General features: G+C 38.2%; 1 protein-coding gene across 3 annotated transcripts in view; it reads left to right on the top strand.

The window, feature by feature from the left end:
- Nucleotides 1-15,579, top strand: part of LOC136237147 (uncharacterized) — a 68,830-nt gene that overhangs the window by 41,866 nt on the left and 11,385 nt on the right. For all 3 annotated transcript variants that reach the window (XM_066027455.1, XM_066027454.1, XM_066027453.1), the window contains exons 20-24: nucleotides 200-377; nucleotides 641-913; nucleotides 4,919-5,013; nucleotides 7,496-7,694; nucleotides 7,756-7,838. In XM_066027455.1, the coding sequence (XP_065883527.1) occupies nucleotides 200-377; nucleotides 641-913; nucleotides 4,919-5,013; nucleotides 7,496-7,694; nucleotides 7,756-7,838 (828 nt within the window). The remainder of the gene's footprint in view (nucleotides 1-199; nucleotides 378-640; nucleotides 914-4,918; nucleotides 5,014-7,495; nucleotides 7,695-7,755; nucleotides 7,839-15,579) is intronic.

The raw sequence follows: 15,579 nt of genomic DNA, 5'->3' as shown, positions 1-15,579 counted from the left end.
TGAATTGTTATTATTAAAATTTTTACCATTAACCTACCATCACAGCCATTTCTTGGCCGCCACCTTGGATTTCACATCTTTTTTCACCATGGCCTTTTTGGGGGCCGCACCTTTTTTTACAGCTTGGCTGTTTTTGATTAGATATATATATACATCACATTATGAAACAAAATTGCTGACACTAGTTGTTGTTTTTCAGAATGAAAATGGTGACTATTACTTTACATTTGGAGATAATAATGATTCGTCAAATGCTGTGTGGACTATTTCCGAGACTGTCACTCATTCCTACAGTGCTCCTGGTTACTATACTGTCAGAGTACTTACTTCAACTATTGCTGGAAATGCTAGTACAGAAATTGTTGTACTTATTGAAAGTACGTGTATTATGTATAAAGCAACTTAAATACGTACATGCTGCGTGGTAAATCTATGATGACCTACATATGACTTTAAAATGATCTACCAATCAATTCAAAACTTAACCTCTGTGTATAGTGTTGTTTCATAACTTGTGAGTGTTAATATCTAATATTTTAGAGTAACTATAATCACCATCTATTTACATCTATTATGAACTAGTAGCTAATTTTGCTATATATTTTTCGCTGGTGTGAAAATTATGTGAAATATATTCTAGATACAATCGCTAGAGTAGAAGTTGAGATATTTCCTGATCTTGATTCTGCTTTTGTTAAGTTGTTCATTGCTACTACTGAGTATCAGACCAAAGGGGAATACTACAATCCAGTGACTTACAAATGGTTTTTCTCTTTCCATTACATTAATGAAATCATTGTCTACACTACATCTCCTTTACTAAATCACACATTTGAAGAGCAAGGATATTATCAATACAATCTTATAGTTTACAATGAAATTAGTAGTGTTCAAACAGGTGGATCTTTTACAGGTTAGTAGACAATTACCTTTAGTGATATATTATATACTGTTACATATTGTCATGCAATATGGGAGTACTTTATATGTAATGGAGGCTATGAAAAGATGCATTTGCTACTAAAAGTACTCATTGAAAACCAGCTTCACCTTCCTCTCATGATAGCTTGGCAGTGCATGCTGTGCCAAAGAAAAGAATGATGCCAAATCTATCTATATATATAAAGCTGTCTGTCTGTCTGTCTGTCTGACGGTCACGCTGCTTACTCACCAGACTTGGCGCGAATCGACATAGTCTGTGCTGATAATGAAGCGCTCATCATCCGCCTACTCTAAGATTGTTATCACGAGTTCACGCGTGCTTCCGTTCGGTCTCTACAGCGCGTAGAAGGCCAAGGTGTAGAGAAAACTTGAGCAACATTCCTTTGAAAACCACAGCACATACTGTTCAAGTGGTAGAACGCCTGACTAGCGTGTAAGAGGTCGTGGGTTCAAATCCACGTGTTGACAGATTTTTTTCTTTCTACTCAGTACCTTTTTGTGAACACCTTTTTAAAACACGACTTTTAGCTCATCATATCTTGGCATGCAAAGCACGTATCGAGGCGGGACTTTAGCGAAATTAAACGCCCATCATCTGGCAACTTGAGTGTTGTTGTAGCAAATCAATACGTGCTTTTGTTCGCTCTTTATAGGGCGATGAAGGCACTGGTGTAGGGAAGGATCACTGAAAAGTTGAGCTACATTCCTGTCAAAACCACTGATAAACAACTGTGGCGATTTGTGCACCTCCCTTAACCCCAAGTTATTATAACCTGCCAGGGTTCAATCCCCGCCTAGGTCATAACTTTTTTTTTCACTTTTGGGACCTTTTTGATGCACCTTTTTGCTCTATCTGTTCCATGCAAGTCTTTATCTACAAACTCTTATGATCAGTTTTTCAGCACTGGCACTGAATTACCTCACATAATAGGGACTCTTATAGCACTTTTGGGACAGGGCAGACAAATTGCCAACATATTTGTCCATCTGTGTGTTGGTCCAGTTTGTTGTATTAGAGTAGGTAAAAGCTTCTTTCACCAGTATCCAGAATATCTACATCTTTGTTTTAAGCACATAGGTGTGCACTGACATGAAAAACTGTTTGTTCAGACTTACCTCAATACTGCTGTAGTAATAGGCAGCTTGCATGATTGAACAAATACTACTGTGCATCTGAAAAATGATAATACTGGAACCATACAGATCCATAGTTTACACCGAGGAACTGCATCTGACCTGGCACAACTGTTTCACTATCCTGCTTACATGCTTTCACTCTAAAGATTCATACATTACCTTATTGGTCAATTACACTGCAGGTGTTTCAAAACTGGGTTTTTGTATGGCAAGAGGTATATGTGTCACTGCAACATCAGAACTGAAAGTGCATAGGACAAGTTCTGAACTTTTGCTTGCCATGCAGTAACCATAACTGCAAATTGTGTTGACTTTAAATTATGCTCAAGTTCATTTCTCTTTGTGACAGTCAGTAAGGTAAACATCAAAATCATAAACTGAAACTGTACCGTGTGTACACAACCTGTATGTAATGTAGGGTATACTGTATACAATTGCCTTAGCTCGCATGCAGTTTAACTAATTAGCTAGCCTTGCATGCATGCTTCACTATAAATTATTATGTACTGCATAAGGATCATGTACTTTAAAGCACTATCGACATACATGCTACACAGCAAATATATAGGACACTAATATTTATGTTTGGTTCCCAATATATTAACTATTGTTGCATTAGTTCTCATGTAAAGCAGCAAAGGTTTCGTTTGTTCTATACAGCACGTTGAAGTCACTGGTAGGGAAGATGCACTGAATAATTAAACTACATTCCTGTCAAAACCACAAACAATAAACTTTAGTGTTTTGCATCATTAATGACATAAGAAAACCTCATGCTCTTTAAAAAATGTGACATCACCATGTACCCTACATAGCTACATTAGCAGTGCTGGTGTTTAATGCTTAGTCCCTCTTCGTGGCATTAAAATGTTTAATGTGGAGATGGTCCTGCACATAGGGCAGGTACCAATGCTAGTATATTATAAAAGTAAATTGTGCAACTAAACATGCGCCCTGATTATTAATTACTAAAAGGTCAAAGGGCCATTCTGCATTGTTTTCAGCTATGTTCCAGCATTACAAATGAAGAGAAGCACCTTTGCAATCAACCCACCCACTATGAAACACATACGATTCTTGTGATAGAATCCATGCCATGCTGCCTGCAAATCAATGAAGAAAGAAATTGGGACAAAGTACCGTATTTATCATCGGTTCAAATAGGGCTGCACCGATTCCACTTTTTACCGATACTTCAAATACCAAGTACTCAGCTGGGAAGTATCTGCAAGTACAATTACTGATACCAAGTACTTTAAAGTAGCTACTTCATAGTGCACACATTTATTATATAGTGCATTTCGTGGTATTCTTGTACATGTTTTCAGTATGGTTCATGTTTATAATGAAGTAGCCAATCAAAAAAGGAAGTGACTGAAATGCAAACCAGTGGATATTCCAGTATTCTTCTGGAGAAGTGTAGATAATATCATATCATAATGGTGCTTACAAAAACACAATATTCTAATACTGAAACAGTCACTTCTACCTGATTGCTCTATTAGAGTTATTGACTGTATATCAATCTTTTCCTCAGTAAAGCGTTTTCACACGTAGGTTTCAGCATAGATCAGCCATTTTGCTGGTAGTTAGCTATTAGTGTTATACTTGATGCTTTAGGCATCCACTGTGCTAGTAAAATAAGCAAGTACAAACGAATGTTATTTTATTCTCGCTCGTGATAAGAATCGATATCTGCAACAATATATTGGCTGATTCTGGTACTTAATGAAAACAGCAGTATCAGCCTGATACCAATACCGATGCTAGAATCGGTGCAGCCCTAGGCTCAAATAAACACTGGGTCCTAAATGAAGGCCCTGGGGGTGCTACCTTATTGTAAGGGTGGGTACGAGATTACAATAGCTTAATTTGTAGAACAAAGCTTACTACAACTAATGAAACCCATGGCTTGTTACAAGGATGTCACCAGCAGCTGCTACAAGGAGCAATAAGATGTTTCAGCTGGTCGCAAGTGGATTATAAAATGCCTTTTTGCTATTTGCAACAGCTGCAATGCATGCATCATGGACTTACTGTATTTATATCCGTGTATCCATATGGATGGCTAGGAATTTATGTCATGTCAAAGTCAAACAGTGAAAAAAAATCCAGCCCAAGGCCTTTATAACTATAGTTGCATCTGCTTGGCTGAAGGCAGTAGTTATTTAATTAAATATGAAGGCATTAGTTATTTAATTAAATAGTAGAAAATTCAGATAACTAATTATGTTTTGAATTTCATAGAAACTTGTTGGCAGTGTTTGGAGTCGCTCTGAAGGCATGTTTGGGTTTGTTTATGTATAATCAATGCTGCCGAGTTGGAGTGAAGGAAGGTAAGGTGGTTTGATAGTTTTAGGTGATATTTTTTAATAGGAAAGCCCAAGCCTTCATGATCCCTACTATATTGTAGTTTGCATGGGAGGATCAAAGTGCCAACAGGTGTACTGATTTCTATTTTTCCTCATCACTTTATGGTATTGTAAATAGGGCCACTTCATCTTGATTGGTTGTTTCATGGGAAGAGTATAGGGTTTGTGGGTCTGCATACAAATAAAAGAAATCAGAGTACAGAAACAACAAAATACAAGTAATGGGTGTGGTCAACAAAATAGTAACTCATTTGCAATCATTGTGTGTTTCTGAGGTAGGTTTTGATTAGGTAAACAGCAGTTAAATGCATTGAAACAATACGATGCTTGTGCTCAGAGTTTCTAATAATATTTTATTTATTTTGATTTTTCAATCTATGGAAGAGGTGAGTCAGTCGGGCCCATGAAACAGCTAATAAAGTTTACATGGCCTAAGTATAGCTATATGCTTTTATTTCATTATACAGTTGCTGATGATATTAGTGACAGAGTTGAGATTATAGGACCAGATAGTGCAGCTCTTCATACAACAGTTGCATATTATTTGCACATTGACTATTATGTAAGCAAAACTTGTATGTTTGTATAGGTGCATATGTAATTGAAAATACATATATACATGGGTGTATATATACATGGTGCATACACCCATATACATATATACATGGGTGCATGGGTGCATATGTAATTGAAAATTATCAAACAGTACAGTAATACTGTTTAAGTAGGAATCCCCCGAAACCGCCAAAAATATAGCCTTTTAAAAACCAGCTTAGAAACTTCTTATGCGAAGAAAATCACCTTTACGGAATAATATTAGTCTATCTAACATCAATTGTAGCATTAAAAACAAGAAAACGCTTACTGGCGGCCAGATATAGAATTTTTTTTAAATCGTCTCAAAATTTCATCTCACTGACCACAGTTGCAAACCTAGAGCCCAAACGAAGCAGGGCACGGTCACCATTTTACACCACAACAACAAACTCACCGGTGGGATGTGCTTTTGGGGTTCCAACAAGTGTACGCCCTGTGCTCCTTGTCTTTTTAATCTTCAATCAGGCTGCTTGTCTTCTTCATATTTCAACGTAGCAGTAGTAGCTTTGCTGTTCCGTGGTCTGTTCAAAGGCTGATACATGGTGGGTAGAAATACGCATCCATGATCACCCAAACAATTATTTTGTGCCTTTATTATCCTTTAGTAACAACCAACTAGTCTATCTTAGCAAATGTACTAAGCTTAGCAGCCACTACAAAAATGAGTCCCACAATACAAAGCTCTATGTCGCTCAATATAATGAGTCAAAGCACATCGATTCTTTGAACTGGCTGGGTATCAAAGTCATTGGCAAACCGCTTTCCTATGATATTGCCCAGGGAATATGCGAGTTAAACACTGAACGGCACCTTTGAACACCCACGTTAAAGTGGTATATATTATGGTTTTTCTATGCTATGACCATTTTTGTATGGATACATTTTGGAGTGGTTTTGTAAAATGGTAGACCCACACAAATAATAGAAACATGCTTTTCAGCACTGGTCCAGAGTTGAGATATTGTACTTTCGGGAGGGGGAGGGGCTCAGACTACATTTCCATTGCATTGTGCATTGCTGCAAGCAGTTAGGTAATTGGAATTAGCCATCTTAAGCATTTGTATAGTTAGCTATTTGGTGTAACACAATCAGCACAATTGTTCAATGACAATAAGAGATAATTTTAGATAGGCTGAAGCCCCTCCATAACCTCTTTGACAAAAGCTACAGTTCCCCTTACCCTGCACAGCACTCTAGGACCAATCTTATACTCTACAGAATCATCAGCTTTTCATTGTGGGTTTGAATTTTAAAGCTTCACAAATGCAGTCATGTGCCAATTAGTGCAAAGCATGGTAAAACAGTCTAGCTGAACATTGGTATTGAATTTTGTATTATCAAACGTGTCAGATGATGGGATCAAATCTCTGATGATGATCTTGATGATGATAAAATTAGTGAAGACAGACAGTAAATCAGATAATAAATATTGGGACACATTGAAATAGTAGAGTCCCTCCAGGACTGCAGTAAGACTGGTTAATATCAATCAAAGATAATGGTTCGTAAAAGATGATCTCTAGTAGAACAGTCAAACACTCTAATAGAACAGTCATCGCATGCAACAGAGAATGAAAACCATAAAGTATTCAATTTTAGTGTAAAACAAAATTCCCAGAAGGCAATTATGTTCATCATATGGTGATGAAAATGCTAGCTATGTATTGTACTTTTTAACATTGTTTCTAACTAATCACTACTGAGGAGAGTATCCTACTCTCATACCCTTGTATATAGAAAGGAATATCATGAAGTTATGATGTAGTGAGAAGATGCTGTGGTTTGTGACATATGAGCAACCATAAAAGTGCAATAATCATTTGCATTTTCCATACTTGCAACAGTAGCATTTTGCCACACTCACAATGCTCAGGGAAACTGTATTTGTGAATGGTCGTAGGATACTCTCCTCAGTATCTTATGAACTCTTGATAACAGGCAATTAAATTATAAACACATAATAGGCATAATAAACTAAACCCAGCTACAGCATGACAGAGCTTATTGTGACCTAAGTATATAGTATTATTTTTGTATATTAAAAATATGCCTATACACTGTATAACAGCATTTTATCAAGGGGGGTATTTTTTGCTTTTCAGGATCTTTTATGTCTCAATACCATTTTAATTTTTATTGAGCTGCAAATTTTGAGGAAGTTTTCCCAATCCGCAAAAATTGCAGGAAAATTTTTCCCCTCAAAACCATGTGGTATACATAATGATGAATGAGAATGATAGATAGAATGATGCATATGCGTGCGTGCGTGCGTGTGTGTGTATGTGTGTGTGTGCATGCGTGCATGTGTGTGTGTGCATGCGTGCATGCATGTGTATGTGTGTGTGTGCAAATACGTGCATGTGTGTGTTGTGTGTGTGCATGCATGCGTGTGTACGTGCGTGCGTGTGTGTGAAGTATGCTATGTAAAAATACAACCGTTTCTGTAGATACCTAACCAACTGTTTTATGGATGGAAAATCATTAATCTTGACAGTAGAGTAACCAAGGAGTTTGGTCCAACCCAAGACATGACTTTCCTTTCTATTAACTTTAATGATACTGGAACTTACAGGGTGATGGCACTAGGGATTGATAAAAATGGAAATTATTACTTATTTAATGTTTCAAAAGATGTTCATATTGAAGGCTAGTCCATACCTATTTTGTTCATAATAATACTATTGTGTCATTGTATGCAAATATGCAGGACAACAAATGCTATTCATTGTTGAAGAAACAGGCTACATTGGAGTGAATGAAATAACTCAATTTACTTTGCTTCAAGTACCTGTAAGTAATAAAACAATACGTAATTATGCCACTTCCTACCTACGTATGTAGCTATGTATATATACTTGATTCTATATGGTATCATTAAGTACTGACAGTATATCCTTAGATTAGTAAGGATCACAATGGTTTTGGACTATATATCCTGCCAAAGTATCAACCAGAAACTAGCCTCAACTTACCTTCATGGCACCTTGTCAGTTGTGTTATAATTGTTAAACAGTAACTAATATTTTTTGTAGCACCCCAAAACCAAGACACATGGTAGTGTGTCCGGCATGCCACACCATGAGTATATTCATAGGAAGAAAGAAAATGCAATTTTCATGCATATGTAGCTCTGTGTTCCCTTCTCCAATTAGAATAATTGTTGTACTGCAAATGCCCTCCACTTTCAGCACACCACATACCAAATTTGAATAAGATTGCCTAATGCAATGGTGAAATATTAGCCTTCAAAGTTCGGCTTAATTTCTTCATTATTTTTTCTTCATTTAGGGGGGTCGGTGGGCTTAGATTAACAAATGGTACGGTTGTACCATTTAAGTAGGGATCGTGGTGAATGCTTCATGCCGCACTAAATTCTGCCTTTAAAAGTTATCCTACAGACATTTTATGCAGTGAAAATCATCTTTACAGAATAGTACTAGTCCATATAATACATAAAACAGCATTAAATGCAACAAAACACTTACAGGTGGCCAGATATAAAAATTTTTTAAATCGCCAAAAACTCCAATTTTAGTCTCACTGCCTCACTCACTCACTCATTTTAGTCGCAAGCCTAGAGCCCAAATGAAGTAGTGCACAGTCACCATTTTACGCCACAACAACAAACTCACCAGTAGGATGTGCCTTTTGGGGTTCCGACAATTGTGCGCCTTGTATTTCCTTTTATCTTCAATCAAATTGGTTGTCTTCTTCTTTAAGCATCGAAACCATACCGAAGCATTAATTTTCCATATCAACACTTTTCTGTAGACACCACAAAATTATTTCAGAAAGCGCTTATGCTGCTGAAAGAGCGGGGCGTTAGTTGTCACTTCGACTTTTGCCAACATCTGGACTGCAATCGATGAAGAGACTTGAGATGGACTGATAATCGACGGCTTGTTCCTCTGAACACACTGACTCAGCCACTCAGTGCCGGACAGCGAGATCAGCAAATGATTCATGTGATTGGATAGTACTCGAGTGGAAATTGTATTACTTCATCCTGTTAGTCGAGACTAAGCTCCAGACAACTGAAAGGACCTATTCGTTCAAACAACTTTCTCTGGGGTGAATAGAACGCGGACCATCGTACTGAGAATGCAGGTCATAGATCTGAGTGCCACTGCTATTACGATCAAAGGTAAGCTATGCACACTACTATGGGCCTATATGCTTCCAATTTTGGTACAGTACGTACTTTAATAAGCTGTAACTAGCTAGCTGTGCTACAACAAAAAACTAACAAACTAGTATTTTAAAAATTGTTAATTTAAAAATGAAGTAGGGATCTATGCAATAAAAAGTAGTGAAACGAGAGATGATGGTATTACAGCATAGCTTGATGGGAAAGTCCCTACTTTGGCACATTAGCTATAATTTTGCTCAATGCCAAAGTAGGGACTTTCCCACCAAACTATGCTGCAATACCATCATCTCTTGTTTCACTACTTTTTATTGCATAGATCCCTACTTCGTTTTTAAATTAACAATTTTTAAAAATACTAGTTCTTTTTGCACACTTTACAAAAATGCAAATACATATATAGCTCGATTTTCTTGAAATTTGGTGCACTTTAAGAACATAATGTGGCATAATTTCATACCTAGTTTGGTGCAAGTCTGATAAACAGCATGGATGATTATTTGCATTAAAAAAGGCCAACTTGTTGTCATGCCTACAGGGTAAACTACTTATGGAAATAACTTAAAAATTGAAGATGTATTGGAATCACCTTCCAACCATGTAATTAAATGCCTATTCTTACCTCCGAATACTACCTCTCTTATTCAGCCTATGGACCAAGGAGTCATTGAGTGTATGAAAAGAAGATACAGAAAAGAATTGCTTTAAAAGCTGCTTCTGGCTGATGTAGGCACGATTGACCCAGAAAACATGATCATAGATTTTCAGAAGAGATAGTACAATCATGCATATCAATCTTGGAATGTTGTTATAAATAACTAGTGCAAATAGATGGCACACACTGTAATTATACAGCCATATAGCCATGAACAAGCAAGCACAAAAGTATAAAGCAATTATATGGACTTTAACTAGTTAAACTAGGTTAATGTTGCAGTCAAGCATGCGTATATGTATTATGATAGTGACTAACCCGAAGCTTCACCATGACTAGGGGGAAGATTGGGCAGGCACACACGTGAGAAGGGTTGGCAATAATTGAAGAATAACATGGCGCATATGTTACAAGAAAAAGGCGCGTGGAGAGGTGTTAGAACACATGGTGCTACATGGCATAGCGAATCTTGTCGTTTCGTTAACATACCGCCAAAAAAGGACGCTGCAAGAGCAGCTTTACGGCAGAAAATGAAACAGTCTTGGAACTATACCGGAAGTTCAATGCTGCCAACTCAATGAGACATTCATCGTTTCGTTGATGTGCCGCCAAAGTGACACACAGGAGGGCGTCACAGAAAAGTCAGCGAACTAGACCGGACGTTACCACCAGTACATTCGTCGATATTCTGCCTAAAAGATGCCCAGAAGAGGTGCAGTAGCAGGAGATAACAGAAAAGTCAGGGAACTTAACGGAAGTTACTGCTAACACAGGAACCAACGGAGGCTATTAAACAGCTCCCCTAACACGGAATATCGTCCCCACAATCGTCCAGGAGGTTACAAGATTGCTCCGTTTTTAACAACTAAACCTGTGTATCAATGATGCCAAGCAAGTTCTAATTAGCTACAATATATTTGTCTTTGTTGTTCGTAGGCGACTCCCCTTCCATAGATGCTGTTGGGACCTTACTATTAGGGACACTCCTTGGTCTCAGGGTCCGCAGTGCCCCGGCGTGGACCACCGGGTGAATGTGTGCACCTCTGTAGTGCCTTAACACATGCCTCCTTAGCATACAAACTACGATAATTTGGCAAAGGGTAATTTGCAACAAGCAATCAATGTTGATCGGTAACAAAGAGCGTTCACCTGGGCAGATTAAGGTACTGCCCCCCCCCCCCCCCCCCCCCCCCTTAAAAGAATAGAACATTGATACATACTAATATGGGTGTATGTTGGATGTTAGTATTTTCATTTGTAGTCATTCTGGTACATGTATTACATTTACAACAAAATAAGTGTGTCTAAGGTAATAGTACAGACAATATGCGACCACCTCCACTCCTCCATAGATGCCATTTGGGACCTTAATATAATGAATACTCCTTGGTCTCAGGGTCTGCAGTGCCCCAGTGCAGACCGCTGGGTGAATGTGTGCGCCTCCATAGTGCCTCCTTATTAGCATACAAACTGCAATAATTTGGCGAAGGGTAATTTGCAACAAGCAATCAATGTTGATCGGTAACAAAGAGCATTCACCTGGGAAGATTAAGGTACTGCCCCCACCCCCACCCCCCTAAAAGAATAGAACACTGATACATACTAATATGGGTGTGTGTGTGTGTGTAATATATAGTGTATGTTAGATGTTAGTATTTTCATTTGTAGTCATTCTGGTACATGTATTACATTTACAACAAATAAGTGTCTCTGAGGTAATGGTACAGACAATATGTGACCACCTCCACTCCTCCATAGATGCCGTTTGGGACCTTAATATAATGAATACTCCTTGGTCTCAGGGTCCGCAGTGCCCCAGCGTGAACCGCTGGGTGAATGTGTGCGCCTCCGTAGTGCCTCCTCATTAGCATACAAACTGCAATAATTGGCAGAGGGTGTAACTTGCAATAGTGACAATTGAGTTTAAGTGGCAATCAGTGTTGACTGGTGACAAGAGTTTTCATCTGTGCAGAAAAGGTATTGCCCCACACCCCCTCCCCTAAAGGGATAGAACACCTATTTATATATTTGTGTGTGTGTGTATATATATAATACTTATGCACATGCATGTGTGTAGATATAATTGCACATGTTGGTAATTTCATATGCAGTTGGAGATAGTCATTCTTGTACATCTATATATTCATAATAACTTAAATGTATTGTGTGTTACTAAGGTGACTACAGACAATATGTTTTGTGATTCGCAATACTTAAGTGAATGAAGGAAATAAATGTTTTAAATGGCATGGCACATGTTGCCCATTCACATAATGATATTTAGTTAGGAAAAGCTTATGTGAGGTACCTAATTACCAATTTTCTAACCTGTCGGCCATTTCAAGGATCCCGACCCCATAGATATTGTTCATACCAAAGATACAACAGAGACTATGGCCAGTGCTAGCCAAGCTAATTAAAAGGATATAAGACGGAGAATTAACAAATACAAAACCAAGCATGTTGCACCTGGGATGAGGCCAGCAAGCTTAGCCATTCCAAACAACACCCAGTGAGTTTGATCACTCAAATGACCCCAGTGTTTTACCATCTATCTTGCAACTTGTAAACAAACTCAAAAAAAAAAAAAAATTTGTCTTGGAAACACACTATGTATAAATTGTTCACGACTGTTGCTTCCACTAGATTGCTGCTTCTTGTGTGTGAAGTGGAGAAGAAGAAAAAACAAAGAAATTAAATGAAACTTTGGCCGCTTGCATCTCAGAAATGGCTAGGAAGATAATTCTTTAAATTTGGTATGTAGACTCCCTATCTGGTGGGCACTTGGATAAGGTATTGTGGAGCTATGTACACCTTGGACTGTCTAGAGCAGCTCTAATGGGTAGCACAACTTGTATACAATTTTTTCTAATCTGCAAATATTAAGGAACTCCAGGGGCATTGAATTGTACTTATATACTATGGCTAGGGTATAGGACAGATTGTGTGGGAAAAGCAAGCCGTGGAGGTTGTTGGTTGTGCCAAATCATTTATGTTCCGCATGTATGCAACAGCAGCCAACACTAAATATACTTCTGAATGATAAAGTTTGAACTGATCTGTGTTGGTGGCAAACCGTAGCTGATTGGAATGGGTTGAGTCTACTTTTGTTGGAACAATAGTTCCCGGACTCTCAATCATCTGATTCAAACAGAGGTGCCAGATTGTAGTGTGTTTTGGCAAGCAAAGCAAAACAAGAAATGGCATCTACCACTGCATGGGGTCAAAATATAACGTCATAGTAATTGTAAAAAAGAAAAATCCAACTGTTTGAGCTTTGTGGAAGAAGTCAGGTACAATTTGAGTTTGACCATTCCAGAGTTGTCACTGCTGTGAATAGACACTATAAAGCTGCCCCGTACTTGTAATGCAGCCTGTGGTTCTTGTTTTACTAATTTCGAGATTGGTGTAGCCTGTAGACACTTAGCAGGTGTACAATAATAGCACAGCCGACCACATCTCCCATGGTAACCTGCGTTTGTTCTTTTGTTTACGGCCACCAGCCAGCTCCACTACCTCATCTGTGACTGCAGATTCTGAGGGATAAATGGGATGGACATACACACACACTCCAGGCAACTGTGCAGTACTCTACATGAATGGTTTAGTGTCTCCTACTTGAGAGATGCTATAATGCTGAGCAGCACCGATGTTTACTATTCCTCCCACAGACTATATAACCCAACACCAGTCTTCATTTTAAATCATAATGGCACAACGCTTCAAGTCCAATTATTCTCCAATGGCAACCTATAGCTTCATTCATCCTGCAGTCAGCATAATGCATAGTACAAACCTCCTTACACCACACTTTGAGCAGATTCTTTGAAGCATTTATAGAGCTAGCTAGTACAGACAATGAATCTACCTTCTAATTACTACAGGTGTACCTATAGTTGATCCGATATCAGTTACATATTAATTGTGTCCCTGCTGAGGTGTAGCTATAGTGTAGGCAGGTGAGGCAGCCACTTCACTAGGTATTTGTATCTGAAGTCACTGAACTGGGAGTTATGTTGGACCATTAGATGCATTGAAAGCATCTATTGACAGGGTTTGTATGCTATTTAGTTCAACTGATAGTGTACATAGTAAGAGTCCATCCAGTGCAGCTCCAAGTGGATAGCTACTGAGGTTTACTTTTCAGAAACTGGTCAAGCAAGATCGATATACTCTAGTGGAGTAGTCACCCTAATATAGAACACTCACCCTGATACAACATGCAGTCAAGCAAATTTTTAATACAATACTAACAACTTAAATTGCTCTCACAGTCAGTCTAGCTTTACCAGGGGAGCATAACCTGACCCCCTGTTGATCCCTTGTTACCAGTGCTTATAATTATACTACTTGGGTTAAGGAGTGAGCAACATGCACAGGAGAACTCATGCTCGCCTCATTTCATCATTACAGTCACCATATGCATTTTAGCTGTATTTTTTTTCACATCTTATTCTGTTTATTAGAACTAAGCTGAATTGCAAGGTCACAACTGTACATATTGGGTATGTAGAACTAGATCGAACCATCCCTAGCAGGTCCACTCCAGAGCGGTTCAACATGGTTCATTTGACACAAGCAGTTCAACATAGTTCAGTGCGATGCAGCAAACATTTACACCAACCTGGAAATCGTTTTGATTTGAGGTCATCCTTTGCGGTGGGTGTGCAGGGAATATCCCTGGGGTTTTACGGTTCCTATGGCTTGGAGGGAAAGGCAGTCGCCTTTCTTTGGCATGCGGAAATTCTTGTGGCTTCAGAGAATGTTAGAATCCCCAAGCATTCCTACCTCCAAGCCTTTGTAGTAAAACATGCTGTATACATCATGTAAAAGTGTTGAAAAGGGGCCTATTTGAGAATTAATAGGAGAATCCATGGAACCCTGCACACCTACCAAAACAACCACCATCTGTTGACGGTGGCAACCCGCTCACAACAGGGTAAGACCTGCTGACCGGGTTAAACTGACAAGCAACATTAACAGTATTTAGCTATTGGTTATTGCATAGATCCTTTGGTATTGAATTGGTAGGTATTTTTCTGTATTTAATTGGTATACAGAGCACTAGTTTGTCTTATATCATCACTACTGTATCTGTAGATAAGTAAACAAAAGCCTCAGAGCCAGTTTATAGTTGGCTTTTGGGTATTTAAAATACAAAAAAAGAAGTGAAATCCATGCAAAAACAGCCAAGCTGTATAAAAAGGGTGTAGCCTTCAAAAGCATGGGTGAAAAAAAGTTGTGAAATCAAAGGTGGCAGCTATGAAATGGTTGCAATGATGTTAATGACACTACAATTTAGCAATGATAAGCTATTATTAAAAAGTATTATTATTAAGATCATTGCAGAAATGGCTGCCACCTTTGATTTCACAACTTTTTTCACCCATACTTTTGAGGGCCGCACCAGCTTGGATATTATTGTTAGTGGTAACTAATAATATCTTTATGCATCCATCACAAATCACAACAAATAGTGGCAGCAATTCTAAAAGTTTTTTTGTAACAATAGGATCACTACATTTAACAATGCAATTTCAATTTTACTTATATATAGCAGAATTCCAGGTCTCACAGAAAGGTCATATGCTTGTGCTACTTATCTCAACACAAGTATTTGCATGTACAGGTCTTTACAATTTGTGATAGACCTATGTAACAGGAAAGTTTAAAATAATAGTAAAGACTTTTAAATATTGGAGGACCCCTTCAGATAAGTATTTTAATTC

Source organism: Dysidea avara, chromosome 10, assembly GCF_963678975.1.
Source record: "Dysidea avara chromosome 10, odDysAvar1.4, whole genome shotgun sequence".
NCBI lineage: Eukaryota > Metazoa > Porifera > Demospongiae > Dictyoceratida > Dysideidae > Dysidea > Dysidea avara.
Note: the sequence above shows the minus strand (reverse complement) of the source record. Positions and strands in the feature narration are given on the sequence as shown.